The sequence below is a fragment of the Phaenicophaeus curvirostris genome, chromosome 1 (assembly GCF_032191515.1).
Source record: "Phaenicophaeus curvirostris isolate KB17595 chromosome 1, BPBGC_Pcur_1.0, whole genome shotgun sequence".
Classification (NCBI taxonomy): Eukaryota; Metazoa; Chordata; class Aves; order Cuculiformes; family Cuculidae; genus Phaenicophaeus; species Phaenicophaeus curvirostris.
Genome location: NC_091392.1, coordinates 4,413,781 through 4,434,488, shown reverse-complemented (window position 1 = coordinate 4,434,488; position 20,708 = coordinate 4,413,781). Strand labels below are relative to the sequence as shown.

Genomic DNA, 20,708 nt, shown 5'->3' with positions numbered 1-20,708 from the left:
AATAATTTATTAAATCACCTCCTGATGCTGCTGTTCAACCCTTAGCATATTAATCTGGTGGCAATCAATGTTAGGTCTTGCTGAGAGTATGAGATGATTCATAAGCCATTCAGTCCCTTGTTGTCTGTGAAAGGCATGGGGCAGATGAGCAGTGGAGGAATGGTACCATATTTTCAGGCCAGCTTAACCTGTCCCCAAATGCTCATCAATTTTACACATATCCTGGAAGTTAAAGAAATGCTGATAGGAAAAGTCCTCTAAAAAGAGGTTGATTCCCTTTGATTCTTTTGGGAGTACAGTTGCACTTCTTTTCTGCCTGCCACCAGGGATGCTTCCAGCTTTATTTTTCTTTGTGCCTATCTTCTACTTTCTTCTATAGAAGTACAAATGCGAGAGGGGAATCCTCACCTGTCATGGAGATTTCCTCACCTATCTTGACTCCTTTCCCAGTGTTTCATAGAATCATAGAGTGGTTTGGTTTAGAAGGGGTCTTAAAGATCATCCAGTTCCACCCCCTGTGCCATGGACAGGGACACCTCCCACTGGATTGTGTTGCTCAAAGTCTCATCCAACCTGGCCTTGAACATGTTAGAGATGGGGCATTCATGATTTCTCTAGGAAACCTCTTCCAGTGTCTCACCACTCTCATTGTGAAGATTTTCTTCCTAATAGCTAATCTAAATCTTCCCTCTGTCAGCTTAAAACTCAATCTATCTCTGCACTCCCTGATGAAAAGCCCCTCCCCAGCTTTCCTGTGGGCCCCATTTAAGCACTAGAAGGTTGCTCTAAGGTCTCCCTGGAGCCTTCTCTAGGCTAAAGTCCAACTCTCTCAGCCTTTGCACATGTGGGAGGTTTGGCCATCCTCACAGTGAAAAAAAATTCCCTAATGTCTCACTCCTACTCTTAATTTGCCTGTTGCAGCTTGTTTTTGTTGGCCCTTGCCCTTCATTTATGCAGCTTGGAGCTGTATCAGGCTCAATCTTTACCCTTGGCTTAGGTGGTTGTAGACAGCAACAAGATTCACCATGGGTCTTCATTTCTCAAGACTGACCCAACTCAGCTGTCTCAGCCTTTCCCTGTATATCCTGTACTCCAGCCCCATCATCATCTTGGTGGCCATCACTGAATTTGGTCCAGTTTGTCAATGTCTTTCTTGTACTGGCAAGCCTTAAACTGGACGTCATACTCAGATGTGGAAGGAAATAACCACTTCCCTCAACTTGCTGGCCGTACTGCTGCTAAGACACCATTCTCTCCTTTTCTTACCTGTACCAGGATCAGAAACTAAGTTTAGGATCTTTCCAGGATCTGAGTTGATATTGAAGCAGATGTTCCTTTGGCTCTTGGGCAGGTATATGATGAAATGTGGGTCATTGTCCACTGAAACACAGAGAAGGAACAGGCATCAGAAACAGGCTGATACCTGCCCTGGGTGAGGTATGCAAAGACTGGGACACTCTCCTCAGAGGATTTTTAAACACTTTGGGGAGTCCTCAGAGCAGGACGAGGGCCCTTTTCACCCCTGCAGTAGCTAAGAAAGTTCTCAGATGCTCCTTACAAAAGACCCTCAGACACTTTCTCCTCAAATACTTCCCCTGTTTAAGGAAAGTACGTGATACTGCTGGCTTGAGGAGCACTGACAAGCTGCAGTCAACTACTGGTTTAACTGGCCAGCTGCACACTAGGGTGCCGTAAGCTCAGACGGGACTTCTAGAAGATGAGCTTCATTTCTTCACGATCGAAACCAGCCTCCAGGTGAGACCAAGGACCCAGCTGGACACCAGACAGACAGGGACATATCTTTGAGGCCTAGAGCCAGGAAAGAGCCTAAGGCATGGAAAGCAGGACTTTGGTGATACCTCTGTTCAAAACTAATATTCAGTCCCCATCCCCAGCTGTTGTCTACTTCTAGAAATTACACACTCCCAGGATATCACTCTCTCAAACTAAGAAACTCTCAGCCACGTGTGAGTCCGTACCACCATAATGATGTTGGGAAGATACATCCTGCCTACCAGCTCCTCTGAGGAATACAATCCAGGGCTTGCTCTCACAGGATATTGAACTTCCTGGTGGGATTTGGCTCCTCTGAAAGTCATATGTTCTTTAAAATTGGCCTCACGTGAAGCAAACACCTGTACCCCTTGCTGAAGACAGCAGCCTCCCACTTCATCTTGAATTTCAAAGCACTACCCAGCCTTTGCTGGTCTGGTGGTTCAGAGATATGTCCATACTCCGTGTTTCCTATGGGGGATACCCAGGCCAGCTTCCATTCATCCACTGGTGTTCTTCAACTTTTAGAAGTATATAACTTTTCCCGTGCACTAGGCAAATCCTAGACCCTTGCCCAGGAAATAGTAGGGCATGTATCCTTCGAGGGGTGAAGGATCTTTTGAATGTCTTGGATCTTTTGAATATATTGAATCTCTTGAATACATTCAATCTCTTGAATATAGACCTCAATCATTTTTCTTTATTGTCACTAACTGCTTGTTCTTCCTCAACTTGGCCTGTTCTGACCAACGTTTCCAGGAACAAAAAGAATTTCCAGTGCAAACCACATGTATAAGATGGGCAGTTAACTTTGCTGTGCTCACCTTGTTTTCCAAGGAGTTTCTTGACTATCCAAAGTCTTAGATTAACCCTTGAGTTACAATGAGAAGGAGTTTGATAGCTATGTAAATAGACACATCCACACACAACATTCCCAGAGTTATTGCCGTTATACTGCTTTCATAGGCAATGGTTCTCACAGCTGGTTTGTTTAAGAAGGCACTAAACTGTGGCAAAGGCCCAAGCATTATCAGGATGCATCAGTCATCAGCACACTGAGGGATTTTTATCAACTGTAGAACATTTATCTGTCATTTACAACGGCAGGAGCTTTACATTAGCTTTACTACTGCCAAGAAACTCAATGTAAACTCAGTGAACAGCCTCAGCCTTAGAGAAGCACGCAACAGGAGATGGGTGCTGGAATCCTCTCAGGATCTAAACTAACCTCATGCTTGTAACTTAGAGCGTATTGTTACAGGTTTAAAAGTCAAGACGACTCAGTATTTTATAAATAAAAACTTGATTCTTGGTGGATTTGAGGTAGCTGTGCTTTGGGATGCGCAGGATTGTGCCCTGCTCAGACCTTCAGCAGAGGTTGTACTGAGAACCTTTCACACTGATGTCCTCTGCAACAGCAATGAAGAAGCTTCATCAGCTGGTCACAGCAGTTGATTTATTCTCTTGTGAACTAGCCCCTAAATGAAAATACAGCTTTTACAACCATTCTGAAAACTGAACAAGAAAAAATAGGACAACTGATAGACTCCTCCATCATTATTTGGCTTAGCAGCTTGTCACAGATGCTGAAATTCCCAAACTGCCCAGTAACTCTCGTTGTATCACCTTTACTTTTTTATTAGGTGATGAATGTTTCTGTCTGGTGTTTCTTTGCAGAGAAATATGGTAGCTTTTACCTCTGTTTATGCTCAGAGAGGACACAGGAGGACTCCTTTGCTCAGGCATGTAGCTGACCGGCACAGCTGTGACATTGGCCCAGGCTGGGATGCCTTTGTTATTATTATTAGGTGCATTTGGAGTTAATCCTAGAGTACCTGTTAAATGACAGTCATAATTAGGTTTTTGTAAGTGGTAGCATATTTAACAGTGTAATTTTTAAAGTAATGTAGTAGGTCAGGGCCTGATGTCATTAACCACTGTAAAGCAGGCACAACACCATTTACAATAGAAAGATTTGTATAATGAAGTTAGGATCAGTTTACTCCAGTGTCTCCACCAGAGGAATATGACTTACTAGGGAAATTGAGATAACCACAAGCTGTTGGTGCAAAACAGAGACTGACTTTTAAACTCTTATTTGGGTAAACAGGCCTCACTTCAGCAAAGCCCCCAGTGCAAAGTCTTAAGTGTTTTGCCAAATAAAAAGCTGCATTTTAAAAGTTTAGCATGTGGTGAAAAGCTTTGCCAACTTATGTCCTGAGTATAGGGTGCCTGAGAAAAGATGGAACTCTTTAATGGCTATAAACCAGAGAGGGACAGATTTAGGCTAGACATAAGGAGGATTTTCTTCACCATGAGAGTGGTGAGGCACTGGAACAGATTACCCACAGAAGTTGTGGCTGCCCCATCCCTGGAGGTGTTCAAGGCCAGGTTGGATGGGGCCTTGGACAGCCTGGTCTACTGGGAGGCATCCCTGCCCATGGCAGGGGGGTTGGAACTAGATGATCTTTAAGGTCCTGTCCAACTCAAACCATTCTATGACTCTTTCTGCATGCCATAGGATGACCCACGTATAGAAAAGTTGTAAATAAGTGCAAGCATTTAAAATGACCATCTTGTAATGTAGAATCATGTAATTGTAAAGGTTGGAAAAGTCTTCTAAGATCATCAGGCTCAACTATCAACACAATACCAACATGCCTACTAGACCATATCCTGAAGAGCCACACCTACACACTTTTTGAACACCTCCGGGTACGGTGACTCTGCTGCTTCCCTAGGCAGCCTGTTCCAATGATTCACCACTCTTTCAGTAAAGAAATTTTTCCTAATAGCCAATCTGAACCTCCCCTGGAGCAACTTGAGGCCATTTGCTCTCATCCTGTCACTTGTTACTTGGGAGAAGATACCAGCATCCACCTCACTACAACCTCTTTTCAGGTAGTTGTAGAGGGTCATAAGGTCTCCCCTCAGCCTTCTCTTCTTCATACTAAACAGCCCAGTCCCCTCAGCTGCTCCTCATAAGACTTGTTTTCCAGACCCTTCACCAGCCTTGCTGCCCTCCTCTGGACAGGCTCCAGCAGCTCAATATCTTTCTTATACTGTGTCCACTTCTCCTAGCAGCCTCTCTGCCTTCACCATGACAGAGCCAGGAGGAAGTAATATGTGCCCTCCCTCTCCTGCTTTGTCCATAAAGCAGTATGATCTTGAATGTACCTCGGAACTTGGTTTATTTTAATATATTTGGCTGAGGATGGGAGGGTTGAAGCAGTGCACATGTTCCACCTGCTGGCCCTGCTCTGAAGAGGGGAAAAAGGAGCAAGAGGCAACAGCAGGATCTTCTAAATCCCTGTCAGCATCTTCTCTCTTGAAGAAGCCTAATTCTGATCAAAGGCTGGTTTTGCTCAGAGTTATTTCTATTAGCACCGTTATACGTGAGGTCAGTGCAGATAATACAGGAACTGAAAACAGAACAGAGTCTTCAGTGTCTCCAGGTCACAGACTACTATGACTGAAGAAGCTCTCCCATGCAATAAGTCTGTCATGATAAAAGAACAATTAGTCAATCCTTAGGAAAGTGAGTGATTTACAGGCTGGACCTCTGGGCAGAGTCCAATGGCATGAGGTTTAACAAGGCCAAATGCCGGGTCCTGCACTTGGGGCACAACAACCCTGTGCAGTGCTACAGACTAGGAGAAGTCTGGCTAGAAAGCTGCCTGGAGGAGAGGGACCTGGGGATGTTGGTTGACAGCGACTGAACATGAGCCAGCAGTGGCCCAGGTGGCCAAGAAGGCCAATGGCATCTTGGCTTGTATCAGAAACGGCGTGACCAGCAGGTCCAGGGAGGTTCTTCTCCCTCTGGACTCTGCACTGGTGAGACTGCTCCTCGAATCCTGAGTTCAGTTCTGGGCCCCTCACCACAAGAAGGATGTTGAGGCTCTGGAGTGAGTCCAGAGAAGAGCAACAAAGCTGGTGAAGGGGCTGGAGAACAGGCCTTATGAGGAGCGGCTGAGAGAGCTGGGGGTGTTTAGCCTGGAGAAGAGGAGGCTGAGGGGAGACCTCATTGCTCTCTATAACTACCTGAAAGGAGGTTGTAGAGAGGAGGGTGCTGGGCTCTTCTCCCAAGTGACAGGGGACAGGACAAGAGGGAATGGCCTCAAGCTCCGCCAGGGGAGGTTTAGGCTGGACATTAGGAAAAAATTTTTCACAGAAAGGTTCATTGGGCATTGGAACAGGCTTCCCAGGGAGGTGGTTGATTCACCTTCCCTGGAGGTGTTTAAGGCACGGGTGGACGAGGTGCTAAGGGGAATGGTTTAGTGTTTGATAGGAATGGCTGGACTTGATGATCCGGTGGGTCTCTTCCAACCTGGTTATTCTATGATTCTATGATTCTATGATTTCACTAGAAGACACTGTCTCTGTCTATGAAGACACACAGTGTAGCTTTGATGGGAGTTGTGAAATGACAGACAGAAAAATCCATTTCAGATTGCCTATTCTGTGCCTTGTATATACAAACTTTTTGGTACAGCCTGTGTGTTGCACAATCCTAAGCCAAATTTACCTTGATATTATTTTTACAAGCTCTGTCCTCTGCTAAGGTTCAAAAGTCATGCCCTGCTGTCCCTAAAATCCACAGATGCCTTGACCCCAATTTCAGTGCTGTTAAGTTTTGACTATTCCATCAAACATAAAGGCATAAGAACCAACATTGAAATCACTTAAATCCTCTGCATCATCTAAATCAAGATAATTATGGTCTGAATTAGTCAGCCGGTGCCACGTATAATGAATTTATTATACATTAATGCAGTACATGCTAATTTTGTGCTGAAATGTGCGGTGAATGTGAGTTCATAGAATCACAGAATATCTCAAGTGGGAAGGATCATCAAGTCCAACTCCCTGCCTCTCACAGGACTACCTAAAACTAAACCATATGACTATGATTGTTGTCCAGAATCTCCTTGAACTTGTGTTGTAGTACGCAGTATAAATAACAACTATTTAAATTCTCTTTGGGTCTCAGCTGCAAACTCTACAATTGAAGAGAAGAACAAATGAACCATAAAATAGCAACTGTCAGACATAAAAATCCCATTGCATTGAGCCAACACCAAGACATTTTTATAGCTCTACAGGAGCATGAGAAGGGAGCATGCAGGATAGACACTAGGAGTTTCAGCAAAGTCACAATCAATTCCAGCGTGAAATGCCAGACAGACGATGTTGTCTGTTGCTGTAATGTAGGTAGTTTTCTTCACAACCAATTGTAAGGTCTCCTATCTATTAATAGGTTTTAAATCACTAAACTCACTTGTTGAAGGAGTTTATCTTCCAGTGCTTCCATCGCATTGCACTGGCAGTGCATTCCCAAGAGCAACAGTTGTGCTTTTTCAGCTCACTGACTGGAGAGGGTGCAAAACAGCTGCTGTTTGTTAAGTTTCAATAGAAGCACATGGCTGTGCAGGGACGACTTAGGATCTACTAGACACCTACCAGTGCCAACAGCTGTTGCTTTGAGACTGACTCTACAACAGAATGACAGAACAAGCCAACTCCCCTCATTTGGCAAGACACAAGTTTGCTGTAACAGGGACCTTGGAACACGTATTGATGTAACGGATTTAAAGGAGAAATCCAGAAGTTTAATTAACAACGGACTCCATTGTTACAACTCAGCTGTCAAGTAGGCCTGTGACTGAGTAATAACAAACTTAGGAAGCTTCCAAAGCTTCAAAGTGGTGATAAAATACGGTTTAGTCAATTCTATAGCTTCAGTGCAGGGAGCTAGATGTATCTGTCCCAGTAAGATGTTCAACTGGAACCTTGTTATTTCAATGTGGGCACATTCAGTCCTCACTGAAGACAATGGCTCCAAAAAAAGCACTTGCAGAATAGGATGCTCTGTATCTGGTTGAGGATTTGGTCAGCTTTCTCTGAGTATACAGTCTTATAGGCATAAACATCTGGAGTGAACAACGAGGACAGTTGTTCTTCCAAGAAAAGAAGAACAAAGCCAAAATGAGATGTAGAGTAACAAACAGAGACACTGACCTGGGCAGCAGCCCCTTCTGGGGTCTTTGGGCTGGTCTGCCAGCATTATTTCATCCTTTTCGGCATTTTCTATCAGCATGGCTGTGAAGGGGGTAACAATATGATGGTCAAGGGACATCTGTAGGATGGATTTGGTGATATTCCTCTTCAAAGCTGCAGTGGGGGCTGTGTTTCTGGGTGGAAAATAAGACCAAAAGTGTGGTTAGAATCTTTACAGGGCAGCTGCCTTGACAATGCCTCCACAGAGTGGTCATAGATGCAAACTTGTAGGTGTGAGGAACCTGCTGAGGCTGAGGACCTGTGTGAACGAAGACTTCATAAGAAGACTGTTCTTGGCTACTACAAGCTTTGGACTGGACTCACAGAATCCCAGTCTACCTCCTGGTCTTAGTGGTAGACCTCCTTCTGCTTCAGAGGATTTTCATCCTGAATCCATAGCTTTTACTCAGGCTCCATAAGCCAAATCTCCCATTCATTTCATTCACTCCACCCCACTACTAGGTCTGTTTGACCCTTATCCTCTAAATAACTTCTCCCAAACTTTGTTGCCTGATATCTGTGAGTGCTAAAAAGAGAAGGAAGGTGGCTGAAAATATCATTTGCCATTATTTTTCTTTGTTTACCTTACCTATTTGAAAACCTCAGTGTAGCCTCATGTGATCTCAGAGAGGACCAGGTTGCTCTCAAGCTTCACGTCCCTCTTATCACAGATCACATTTCTCCTTACCTCTCTGCCATCATCTGGTTGACAGTCAGATACGCCCACAGCTTCCTAGTGAAGTCAGGATCTGCGTATTTGTCTTTTTTCATGAAGCCATCCAGTTCTTCAACATCTCTCAGGGTTTCCATGACAAGCTCTGCATTTGCCTATGCAGTCAGTAAGAGATAAAGATAATGGAGGGTGAACCAGGAGAACAGGATGGCTTTGAGTTTCTCTTTTGGCATGGCTGGCATTAAGGACCCACTCTAGCTCTGCCCATGGTCACTTTTAGATCAGAAAGTTCCAGCACCAATGGCCTGATGGCCAAGGGGAGAGGAGCCATAGCAAGAGGGTCTTCTGTTACAGACACTTCCAGTGACACTGGCTTTAAGTCGGTAAAGGAGCTGTCAATAGCAGGCAAAGAGGGTGCTACCACATGTCAAAAGAAGGGACTTTCAAAAGAGCTCTGCTACTCTCCCCTCAGGCTTTTTCATATACAGTTTCCTACCAAGGAAAAGGAAAAAAATTCTATTTTCTCCCACAGGCCCTTGGACTGCACTGTGTTTTGGTAGGAAAGAATATTGAACGTGTTTGATTTTTCCAACAACAAACGGCAGTCTCTAAGCTGGGTAAGTGTATGGATGTTTTGTGTCCTCCTCAGAAAGAAGAATCTGGATGTTCTAGTTCACCCCATCCCACTCCACTTGGAATGCAGGGAATGCCACAAGGCAGAGAATAAAAGGACAGTGCTAGGACTTGACACACTATACAACTACTTGATTAAACTTCCCAACAGTGGGAGATTCAGCTGTGAAAGGAATTACCTTAGGAATATCTCCCCAGCACCTTCACAGAGGATGAAAGGGGATTCAATAGTCCTAGAGCAAAATTCTGGTTTGCAATTGGACTTTGTATGGTACATTTCTCATTAGAAGGAAGTTTCTCCAGTGAAATGCAGGATGCAGGCAGTGCCTGTTCATGGCTGCATTTGAAGCTGTTTTGAAACATTACTCGACTGGGTTGTTTTCCTGAGTTTCTCCAGGCTCCCACTCAAGATTCAAGGGGACAAAACACTCTGCTAGCAATAACCTCCATCAAGGAGAATGAGCACACAAGTGAATGAACGAGCCCCAAACCCAGAAGCAGGTATCCTAAGGACACCTTCACTCACTGCTGTTGCTGTGACGATGCTTTCTAAGTGCTGCAGGTTTTCCGTGTCAACCTTCCCAGCCACTACTATCTCCGAGCCACCAAAGTAGTTGTGGAAGCTGCTCTGAGTGACATCTGACACTGACTCCTGGGGGTAGTTGAACTGAATCTTCTTCAAGAGCGGGGTGGAGACCTGGTTGTAGAAATTCTAAGGTGGAAGGAGACAGAGAAGTGAGTATCTTGTACCTGAAGCAACCCTTCTACATGTGCCACTTTTACTGAAAGGACAACAGAACAAAAAAAGAGAGAAAGGACATAACCTGGAGCCCTAATGGGCAACTGGGACTTCCCTTGTCCCAGAGAATGTAGATACCTTTATACTTAGACATTAATACACTTCTAAGAGGCTACAGCAAGGGGATTTAGCCCAAGTTTGTGGAAGTCAAAGGATGGTCAGAAGACCATGGGCTGTGCTCTTCCTAAACCTAATAGGCTTGAACATATATGAGCCTGAATCTATTAACAAGTTGGTCAGCTCTTGGCATGTTAATCATGGAATTATAGAATGATTTGGGTTGGAAGGGACCTTAAAGATCACATAGTTCCAAGCCTCTTGCCATGGACAGGGTCATATTCCATGGAATCAGGTTGCTCAAAGCCTCATCCAGACTGGCCTTGAAGACCTCCAGGGATGGGGCATCCATGACTTCTCTGGGCAATCGGCAGTTGCTGTTCACAAATTTGGAGTCAGAGTCTTGTAGAATTGAACTTTTTCTTACACTGGCCAAGTTTGGTTTATCATTTAGAATTTATATCTAGGCCTTATGTTAGTGCTGAAGTGGCCTGAGATAAAATCCAGGCCTTAGTTTTAATTCAGAAAATATTTTTTTTTAGTTCGGACTATTTTATAGGGAGTCACTCCTACACAGAGCAGTATGTATTATAGATACTATAAAAATTGTAACTAGGAGCAATTAAGCTAACACATGATTGTCATCTTACAGGGCTCTCCAGAAGAAATGACGCTTTTTGTGACCCCCACCTATGAACCTACAGTAACTCCACTCTTGCTAGTGGGGTTACCTAGCTGTGAACAGGACTGGACCCTCAGTTTCAGAGGCAATGAGCCAGAAACACACCTTCATTTGGGCAGAAGTCTCCTGATTTCCGAAAATCCTCTGGGCCATGCCCCGGTTGTCTGTTGCAATTCTCTGCAGGAAATCATAATCTACATCAAATCCAATCCCGAGGCAGAAGAGAGAGAATTGGTCCTTTATGCTCTGCTTAACATTCTTCTGGATTGTTGTCAGCTTTAGCTCACCTTGGAGACAAAGAGTGACACCCATCTGAGCAACAGAGGAAGTCATCAAGGTAAGCGCATTCATATTCTTCCAGTGTCCCTGGTTCACTCAATATAATACGAGTTTGGACAGCTAGATCAGATGTCAAATCTCCATTTTGCTGTGCCTATAGTGGCACTGGAGCTTACAATTAACAAATTGTTTCCACTGAATATGATTCCTTCGAGCTTTTTTTTTTTATATTTGATGCATATTCTTTGTATATCTGGTGCTCCTATTAACTTCCTGGGGAGTCTGTAATTGTAACACATCTAGAATTCTCCTAGAATTGCTGCTTCAAGCTCTCTGCAGGCTAAGACATCCCCATAAAGCCATAAAAGGTTTAACTTTGTTTCTAATACTTAAGATAATCTCCACTACCATTGAGACTGACTTTTTTTCCCAGACTTCAGCCTCTTCTGGGCTGGCATCTTGCAGTAAGAGATTGGATTTGACCTGAACAAAATCCAACCCAAATGAATTTCCTTTCTGCTTTATTTTCCTGATTTTAATATTACACTTGGGATTGCCTAAATCTCTGTGGGCTAAGGTCATTGGAAGAGGAAATTGTTTCCAAGGTTGTTGTGATTATCTCTCCTACAGGACCTGTGCATCTCTGTAATTGCAATAAGTACATAAGTTGCATAACATAATCTGCTCATCTTTTGGGAAAGCTTCTGTGCAAAGCCCGTGGCACCTATAGCACTTAACGTAAGAGCAGCAAGGGCATTGGAAGGAAGGGGAAGAGAATTTTTTAACTTACTGTCAAAATGTCTACACAGTCCATGATTTTCTCAAGCTAATCCCATTGGCCTTCCTTCTCACCTAAAGCAGGATTCTTACCTACTGTCGGGTCTCCATCAGACACCAATACGATCATGGAGACTGAGTTAGGGTCCAGCATGCCTAAGTTTTGGGCTTCGTTCAAGATGAACGTGGCTCGAAGAAGAGCTTCATTGATATTTGTGCCTGTCAAAGACACAATAAATAAAACCAAGTTTGACTCTTGCTGAGTCTCCTGTTGAATCCAGATCAGATCTGAGATTTCAGCGGAATTCATCAGCATGGATAAGACCAAAGATCAAGGCAGCAAATCCCCCTCCTATGTGTACACCTGCCAGCACTCTGGTTCCTGAAAGAAATGGAAGCTAAAAGGTGTTGCATGTGGGTCATTGTGTTAAACAGATCTTTCCTATTTTCCTTACCTATAATTATACTATTTACCGGAAACAACAGAATTAGTCAGCATATACATCTTTGTAAGTGGAAATGGTCTCAAATCCATCTGAATTTGTTCACAATTGTGTTATATTTTTCTTACAATTATGTTGAAATATATGAAGACATATTTATATGAATTTATACGCGTCTGTATACACATTTATGAGATCAGATATAGATACCCATTTTCATCCCAGGCTGTATCTTGACCTGCCCCACCTCCTGGCTAATTCCAGTGGGACCATTTGTGGTGTTAGGAATTATTTGCTGTGGGTTTGCAGGCAGATGATCGAATGACAGAAGGAGGAAATTTCTTTTTTTTCCATCAGCCTGTTCATTGAACGTCTTGATTGGAAAAGAAGAGGTATATGTTCACTGACTCCATCTAAAGGTTTGGTTGTGGCATAGAAGGAACTTTGAAATTAGTATGAGAGGAACTGGAGCAGGAAGGCTGAACAGTTACAAAATAGGTATTTTGTTTGTCAAAAAAGGAAAACATGAGCAGCTCCAGAGACAACATAATAAAATAGTGCACAGCAAACTGGCTTTGCTGTATGGGAGCAGGTCTCTTAGGTTGTGTGTCAGTTCATTTAGGGTAATAAAGAGAGGCTTATAAGGCACTCATATACCTAATGTGGGTTCCGATTCCCAGCACACTGATGATTTCGGACAAGTCTATAACTTCATGTTGATCCTACCTTACATGTTGCCAGTGAAGGTTTCTGGAAATTTAAGCACCACAGCACCAGAAGGCTCTGATGTCGGGTAAAGCCTTTACATGCTATTGCCATGCAAGTTACTGAAACCAAATTGCACTTCAGAGAGCAACAGATTAAAATAATGATGAGCCTTTTCTGTACAAGTAGTTCAAGCACTAACAAATGAAGCATCCAAAGTGCTGCAAGGCTTAAAAAGGCAACAGCTGTTGCTTATCAGACAGGGAATGAAGGCACTAAAAGGATGAACGGTTTGCCCAAGGTGTTATTAGTAGATCTGCAACTTATATCCAATAGAGACTCTGGAGCTGGGCTGCTTGTGGTCTGCTTTACAAAGGCATGAGACAACCTTAGTTTTTCAAGGATATTTTGAATCCATGAGGCTACAGGTAGGACCTCTAGATTGAAGGCAGCTTTTCTATGGTCTGTCTTCTGTCATAGCTTATTCAGTAGAAGGCAACACCATCCTGTCCCCTAATGCAATAAACATGAATCCTTGCCCTCCTTTAGCCCCAGGGCATGCTTTTCCCATCTTGGGAATCAGATTTTTTTGTTAGGAATACTCTGCCAATCTGAAGGTTGTCTGAGGCACCCGGTCCTGTGATGTCTAACTTCCATGAGCACCTTGCAATCAAAACCTCATACCCCCATTAGGATGGATTGCCTGGATGTACTTCTTAGCATCTTCAACCTGTGATGGGGTGGCTGAGACTAGATTATCTCTCCAGCATCGGACATTGTGGTTGAAGTCGATAAGGGAGAACTGATCAGCAGCACGGAGCTCACTCAATATTGCCTTCATTGCCTCGATGGTCTGAGAAAAAGAAATTCAAGAGAGTTTATATTTCCTGTTGCTGAAAGTGTCCTCCTAACTTGTGACTACAAGCAAACAGATGCCACCGATGAATAAGAACATAAGTACTGCAATCCAAAATAGCATCTGCTATCTAATTCTCTCCTTTTTTTTTTTGCACTTCTTGCATAAAGTTGAACTTTTCTCCAAGGAAAGACAGAAAAAGTGTGATTCGCTAGAACAAACCCATATGCCTCGACCCATCCTTGCTGAACTCCTGCTAACACAGAACAAGGTGAGAAAGAGAAGTTTGTGAGACGCTGTGGTTCAGGAGAGAGCAATTGTTTGTATCAGCTCAGGACACTTAACTGTCAGCAATGCTGTCATTTCAGGCTGGGTAACATCTGTTTGAATATGATTTAAATAAGGGTCAGCTAGCCTGTATGCTAGTTTTGCAGCATAGATCTTCCTAGGAAGCAATCTGTGAAGCCTTAGTGTTGTGCTCTGAAGCAAATTGCATATACCTAGATCATCCCCAGCTAATGTTTGTCTACCCAGGTCCTAAAAACCTTTAGTCACACATGATATGCAATCTCCTGAACTCCCCTCTCAGCACTAAAAAGGTTTTTCTGTATGTAATACAAATCTCTCCTGCTGTACATCCATCTGATCCAATCTTATCCTACTCTGGGTGGGCATAAATACCAGTTGGTGACAGTTGTTACATACTTGGGGGCTCATGATGTCTCTCCAAGTCTTTTCTTTTGCAGACTAAAATATCCTATTTTTTTTGCATTTCCTCCTCCTCTACCGGCTGTGTTGTCTAAACAAATTTTACCGGACTTTTTTAGTGGACTTCCAACAATTTGCACACAACTTTTTGAAAGCAGGGATGCAGTATCCCTACTGAGACTTTGTTGGGATTTAGTAAAGGAGATTAGAGAAAAAGGGCATCATGGTCCTTGCAAAATGTTTTGCTATTTGTAAATTGAAATATTTATGTAGGGCTAAATTCCATATTTTTGTGGCATCACCTCTTCCTTACAACATGGAAGGAGTATTACAAATAAAGAGTAACTTCATGAGGTTTTTGGTTTGCCAAATATTCTCCAAATTCAGTGAGACTTTTGACAGAGTAAAGTGTAAAAAACTTAGCTGGTAATTTTGAGTGCCCGTCTGCTACAGAATTGCATGATAAAGCACATAGGAAAAGCTGGCAGGAGGTTAATTTTCCAATAGAGGTCAAACACTTACTTGTTTCATTTTCAGTCCCCACATTGAGCCACTGACATCTATAACAAATAAAATGTTTTTGGGCAGAGGATCAAGATTTTCCGGAGCAAAGAAGTGAATAAAATAACCATTAAAAATCTGCAAAGTAAAATAAAAAAAAAAAATTGTGCTGAAGTGATGATGAGGTAAGGATGACAGAAAACTCTAGGAAATCACAGAGGAGAAAACATAATTCTTCTCTATAGGCCAAATCTAACTTTCAGCTCTGCACGTCTCTGTATTCATAGCCTTGCACCATTTATATTCCATAGTCTTTACTATTTATCAAGGAAAGCCTGGTTCTCAGACAACTGCCATGCAGAGGGAGGAACGATAAACGTTTTTAAAAAAGACTTTCATGTCTGTAATTATTCAACCCCATAAACACAAAAATAGTGATATTCTGGTTGTCTCCTTGTGATATATTGGTACAACTTCTAACGACTCCATCCTCTGATTGAGCATTAAATCATCAGAGTTCTGCTAGGTATAAAACACATTGGCTTTTGGACAAGACAGGAGTCTGACTATATGTAGGACCATGTCTTAGTCATAAATTAAGTAAATCCATTCTGCCCACTTAAAAAAAAGCTCTGTTCTTTCAATTGGATACAGAGCCCTTTCTCATGCTTATTCTCCTGAACAATGAAGTTTAGAACAGTTTGCTTAGTGACAGCAATTCTTCTGTTCACAGATCTCCCATCCTTGGTTAAACAGCAACACTTACTTCCAATTCTCCACCTGTGTTTTCTCTGTTCACATCATATTGCACCACAAAATTTCCATCTACTGCTGTGGATGAGCAAGTGGGGCACTTTCGTTGCTGATCCATTGTTGGCTTGAAAGAAACGTGAGCCTTGAAATGAGAATTGATCATCAGTCAATCCAAGGTTGTGTGAAAGGCGGATCATTGAAACAAAATAGTTCAACAATTTATGAAATACCTTATTTCACTGAATGCTTTTCTTCTTTCTTTATCTGTACATTTAGTTTAAGCAAAAAATGGACTTTGTCCCTTCAAAAGAAAAACGGCACCAAGGTTTGCTTGGATATTTTGATTCAGTAGTAGCAACGGTGACACAAACATTGTAAATTCTATCTACAGCACCAAATATTTCAACTAGAGCTGTGCAAACCATTTCCAGCAACTAATATTTTGGCTCATTTAACATTTTCCTATTTCATAGAATCATAGAATAACCAGGTTGGAAGAGACCCACTGGATCATTGATTCCAACCATTTGAAACTATTAATAATTTTATCAATTTTCTTAAAGAGCTTTATAATTTACTTTTTTCCCCAAACAAATGAGAGCTTGTAATTTGTCTGAAAATTGAGTAATATGAACCATTTTGACTAGCCACATGATTGGTTCTGCAGAGTTTATGGTATTATTTCTCTGCTTTGACTGGATAACTTTAAATTTCTTGAGAAAAGTAGGCATGATATATACCAGCCAGCAACAAGCTTTCTCATACACTCACAGAATCCAGTGCTTGTGCAGGACCCTCCTTATAATGTAAGATATTTTGAATGTGAAAATTCTCTCTGCTTTAATGAACAAGACTACTTGAGAATACCCTAATATCAGTAATATTTTGCTATATCTTGGTTACAATACTCTGAAATAATTTGCCAAACTAGGAATGTGAGTGAATGAGCTATGAAGCTGAGCCTTTATATTGAGAAAAATATTGCATGATATATTATTATAGCAGCAAACAGAGATTTTTGTGGCCCGATTCACATACGCTGTGTTAGATGTCTATGTAAGACTAAGAGGAGTTGTACCCTCCCAGAATCACTGCTTGAAGTTTCTTGAGGAAAACGTCTTTTCTGTTGAACTTATACACAAGAACAGTTCTGGAAAAAGCCGGGATTAAAATGTTAAGGAAAAAAGCAGTCCTAAAATAATTTCCTGTGCAGATGTTCTCAGCTGAAACTGAGTTGTGGAGTTATTCTAGACTGGCTATTCCACTTGATATTCATCACCTCCCTTTTTCACATCCAGCAGTCCTTTCGGAATTAAAAATCATAGAATGAAAATGAAATGAAAAAAAAAAAGAAAATGAAATAAAAAAAAAAAAGCTTTTCAGAAATGAAAAGCTTTGCACAAATACAGATGTATGAGACGCTATTTCTATACCGCTGTCACTGTAGCATTTGAGCATCTTGCGCCTACATCTAGGTAGTAATAATGAATACACTATTTTTTGCCATATTTTCACATGCTTCCAGCAAATATGAAAAAACCCCATGACTGCTTAGGAACAAGGGTGCAAACTGAAGTTTTCATTCTGTTTCTAGTCTGTGACTGTTACCTTTTTCTCTCCCTTGGAGATGGTGGTGATTCCATCAAAATGATTTCCGAATGAATTAGGAACATGGACGTAGCGAAGTCCCTGTGGCTCAATAATGCGGACATCCACCTAGAGGCAGGAAGGGAGGACGTTAGTACAAAGCAGAGCTAGTGTTGTGCCAGGATCTCATGCACTCTCTTTAGGTAAACTCCAGGTGGGGTTTGATATGCTTTTGAGAATGTTTCTATAGGGTTAGTCTCATTTGTGGTGGGGATCCATGCAATGTTCAAAAGAGACCATCATGGAAATACAAGAAAATGTGCCCAAAGAATAGAAAATATTGGGTGGAAATGCTCATTCTTTGTCTCTTTCCCACCCTGTGAGGCAAGTGGTGGAGTAGGAGTTAAGGGTGATATCATTTTTTATGATGTAAGCATGAAAGAAGCATTTTCTTGACCTAAATGTTAGGACTTGACCAAAGTGTTTCATTGGGTTAGGGGTCCAGGATGATGAGTTCTCACACTCAGTTGTGAGTTTTCTTTCTCTCTCCTCATGGTATTGACAGGACAGAGTATTTTCCCTTTTCATTGTATGGCCAAGGAGATTTGGAAAATAAAAATTTTACCCCCTTAGCCTGAGATAAGGGCTTTTTCTGGTTGTATTCTGAACAGTTAGTAAGACCACTAGGAGACAGGATGTGGTGTCCTTTACAGTAAGATTAACTCAGGCTTTCAGACAGCTTGAAGCAGATTACAGCCTGCACCAAGGAAATGTGAGTAACAAGCTTTCATATACAACTTGTGCTGAAACCATGGAAAGCTGAAGAAGGTATTTATGATACAGGAACATGAAAATTGCCAGATAGAAATGTCCAGCTAGACCTGGATCTTGTGTGTATTGATCGATGACAGAGGTCAAAGGAACCCGGATCTTGTGTGTATTGATGGATGACAGAGGTCACAGGAACCTTAGATGATTTTGCAATAAGGATGCATCTGTAGGGTGCTGCTTACAGACACCACCTCTGTTTTACCTCCATGTGCTTTGCCAAGCGTCCTGGCTTCACAGAGATGGTGTGCTCGTAGGAACTCAGTTTTCTTCGAATCATTTCATGGTAGTGAAGTTCAAACTGGATCCTCATCCCTGGGGGCACATTCACTTCAGTTTTGAAGTTTTCCATATCCAAGGCATTGCTCCTGAAAAGTCAGCTATGGGGTTATTTTGAGAAAATACAAGGAGAAGGAGAGCTTCTTTGCATTCTGGTAGGTCTGATTCTAACTATGGCTTATACCAGGGAACCGCAACTGTCTGTTAGCACAATGTTTTTATCAAGCTCAAAGTAGAAATACAAGTCCTTGACAATTATATATCAGAGTTGCCCTAAATAAGCAACCCACTTTACTTCCCAGGATCCCCTCCCTCATCTTTCCCCTCCAGGAGTGCGTTGCCTCAGTTCCTCTATGAATAAGTTCAGTACAATATCCACATGCCAAAACCTTTATACCTTACTATTCCAGCAGCTTTGCCTTTGGCTTTTGCTTGAGAATACATTTTTCTGGCTTCAGATTTTTCTCGTATTTGGCTAGTAAATGTTATACCATTGATATCCCTAGGAGAGAGAAGCACAGTCAGCTTGCAAAAGAACTTACTTAACAATCAACAACTGTTTCTCCACTTTAGAAAAACATCCGTGAAATCTAAGCTGGTGGGACATGAAATAATAAGGCTGTTGTTTAACCCCAAAGTAATGAAGTCTGGTTTCTACTAGATCTGTGCCTTTTTCTCTACCTGCTTCTTTTATCTGAAGCAGCATGCACTCTAGTACTCTGAGGAGGATCTGCTCTCCCCCACCTCCTTCACACTTTCCTCATTCTTTGGGCAGGGCAGGCAACCACTCGTGTCATAGCTGGTTTAGAACATGGATCAGGATGCATCTGCTGAGCAGCAAGCTGGTTGTTGTCTCTTTGAATGGATACTGACCCAGGCTAGTTTCTTGCTGTTCAGTGAGGGCTCTTATTTTGGTCTCTCTCTTCCCTGACCTGGTGCAAATTTGCACAAGTAGAAGTTTAGTCCGTCTGAGACTTCTGTCCTTCTGTCAAATTCTGTTGACATTGGCCAATGGCCAAATAATTACTAGAGAGGAAGAGATGGACAGACAGTATAATGACAAGAGCCCTTTTTTTCTTTGAGAAAGCCTGCTAAAATTACACTGAACCTGGAAAATAATAACAGATGTTTTGCCTTTACAAATACCTCCCTCCCACCACGTTCTACCACAACACGGAACCTGCTGACCCACAAGGCTGACACCTTCCCAGAACTTACATAGTAAAGTTGTCAATAAAAGCTCCTTTGGGGACTTGTACATCAAACACTATGTGCTGCGGCTTTTTTGCGTTATTCACCATTTTGGCTTGGATCATTGTGTTGGCCAGACGTGATGTTATAGTGGATTGAACTTTGTAGCTGTAAAGACCTATCTTGTCATCATCTTCCACCTGTAATTGACAAAATTACTCTATAAATGTGGGACACAGCTAGAAAACAGACCCTAGAAGGCAATATCAATCCCTTTTATAATACCAATGCCTTTTTCTCAAATGCTGTTCATTACAGTATGGCAGCCAGATGGAACAAGAGATCAGGTTCAAGATATCTCCATATTTTACCTGGCAATTGTGACAGTAATCATAGTTCATTATAACATATCAGCTGAAAAGAAGAATTTATTAAGCTGGAGTGTTTTCATGGCTTTTGATCATGCAAATAATCCCTGTGATGACTCTGTTAGTGCAATCCAGCATAGAAGGTTGTACAGTAATCCTTAATAGTAAACACTGAGGAAGAGAGAGCTTACGTTTTCAGCTAAGGTCCTAAATAAAGAAGACCTGAAGCACTGGTTACTGACCTAGTCATAATTGGTTAAACCATGGCAGTGGGAGAACAGTATTAAACTGGTGTATTAAGATACTGCCTTTGTCTAATCACTTTTGTTGCTTATTTCTTCATATTTCCCACACCATTCTCCCTCCAAGAGCAGCTGTATGAACAATATTGTGCAAATGGTGCTCTGTTTAAAGAAAATAGGTTAATATTCAACCAGCAGTAAAAACAAGGAACTGAACAAACAAAAGGATTGATTTTCAAAAAAATGGTTAACTAGAAAAATCACTTTGTTCAGTATTATTTTCCATAGAGGAAGAAAAAACTCACCAGATCTCCAACATATCCCCAGTCGGATGTACTTCGCTGGAAAAAAAAATGTGAAAGGCATATTTCAGCAAAGCAAAGAACATAGATTGTGGCTTTTTCAAGACAAGGATCTGACAGTGGTAATATTTAGAAGTTGTTTTCCAATATGATCAGAGTAGGTTTGAGATCTCAGACTTAGTGTACATATTCTTTTTGTCTTATTTTATAGTGCT

At 42.0% G+C, this 20,708-nt stretch overlaps 1 protein-coding gene across 1 annotated transcript in view; it reads right to left on the bottom strand.

Moving 5' to 3' along the window:
* Positions 1-20,708, bottom strand: part of ITIH2 (inter-alpha-trypsin inhibitor heavy chain 2) — a 29,495-nt gene that overhangs the window by 2,726 nt on the left and 6,061 nt on the right. Inside the window, exons 3-17 of the mRNA XM_069867876.1 lie at positions 20,497-20,532; positions 19,609-19,781; positions 18,788-18,892; positions 18,317-18,479; positions 17,305-17,412; positions 15,710-15,838; positions 14,965-15,081; positions 13,563-13,731; positions 11,824-11,949; positions 10,780-10,961; positions 9,663-9,848; positions 8,519-8,658; positions 7,792-7,964; positions 3,471-3,608; positions 1,267-1,380 (exon numbers count right to left, since the gene is read on the bottom strand). Of these exons, the coding sequence (XP_069723977.1) occupies positions 1,267-1,380; positions 3,471-3,608; positions 7,792-7,964; positions 8,519-8,658; positions 9,663-9,848; positions 10,780-10,961; positions 11,824-11,949; positions 13,563-13,731; positions 14,965-15,081; positions 15,710-15,838; positions 17,305-17,412; positions 18,317-18,479; positions 18,788-18,892; positions 19,609-19,781; positions 20,497-20,532 (2,059 nt within the window). The remainder of the gene's footprint in view (positions 1-1,266; positions 1,381-3,470; positions 3,609-7,791; positions 7,965-8,518; positions 8,659-9,662; positions 9,849-10,779; positions 10,962-11,823; positions 11,950-13,562; positions 13,732-14,964; positions 15,082-15,709; positions 15,839-17,304; positions 17,413-18,316; positions 18,480-18,787; positions 18,893-19,608; positions 19,782-20,496; positions 20,533-20,708) is intronic.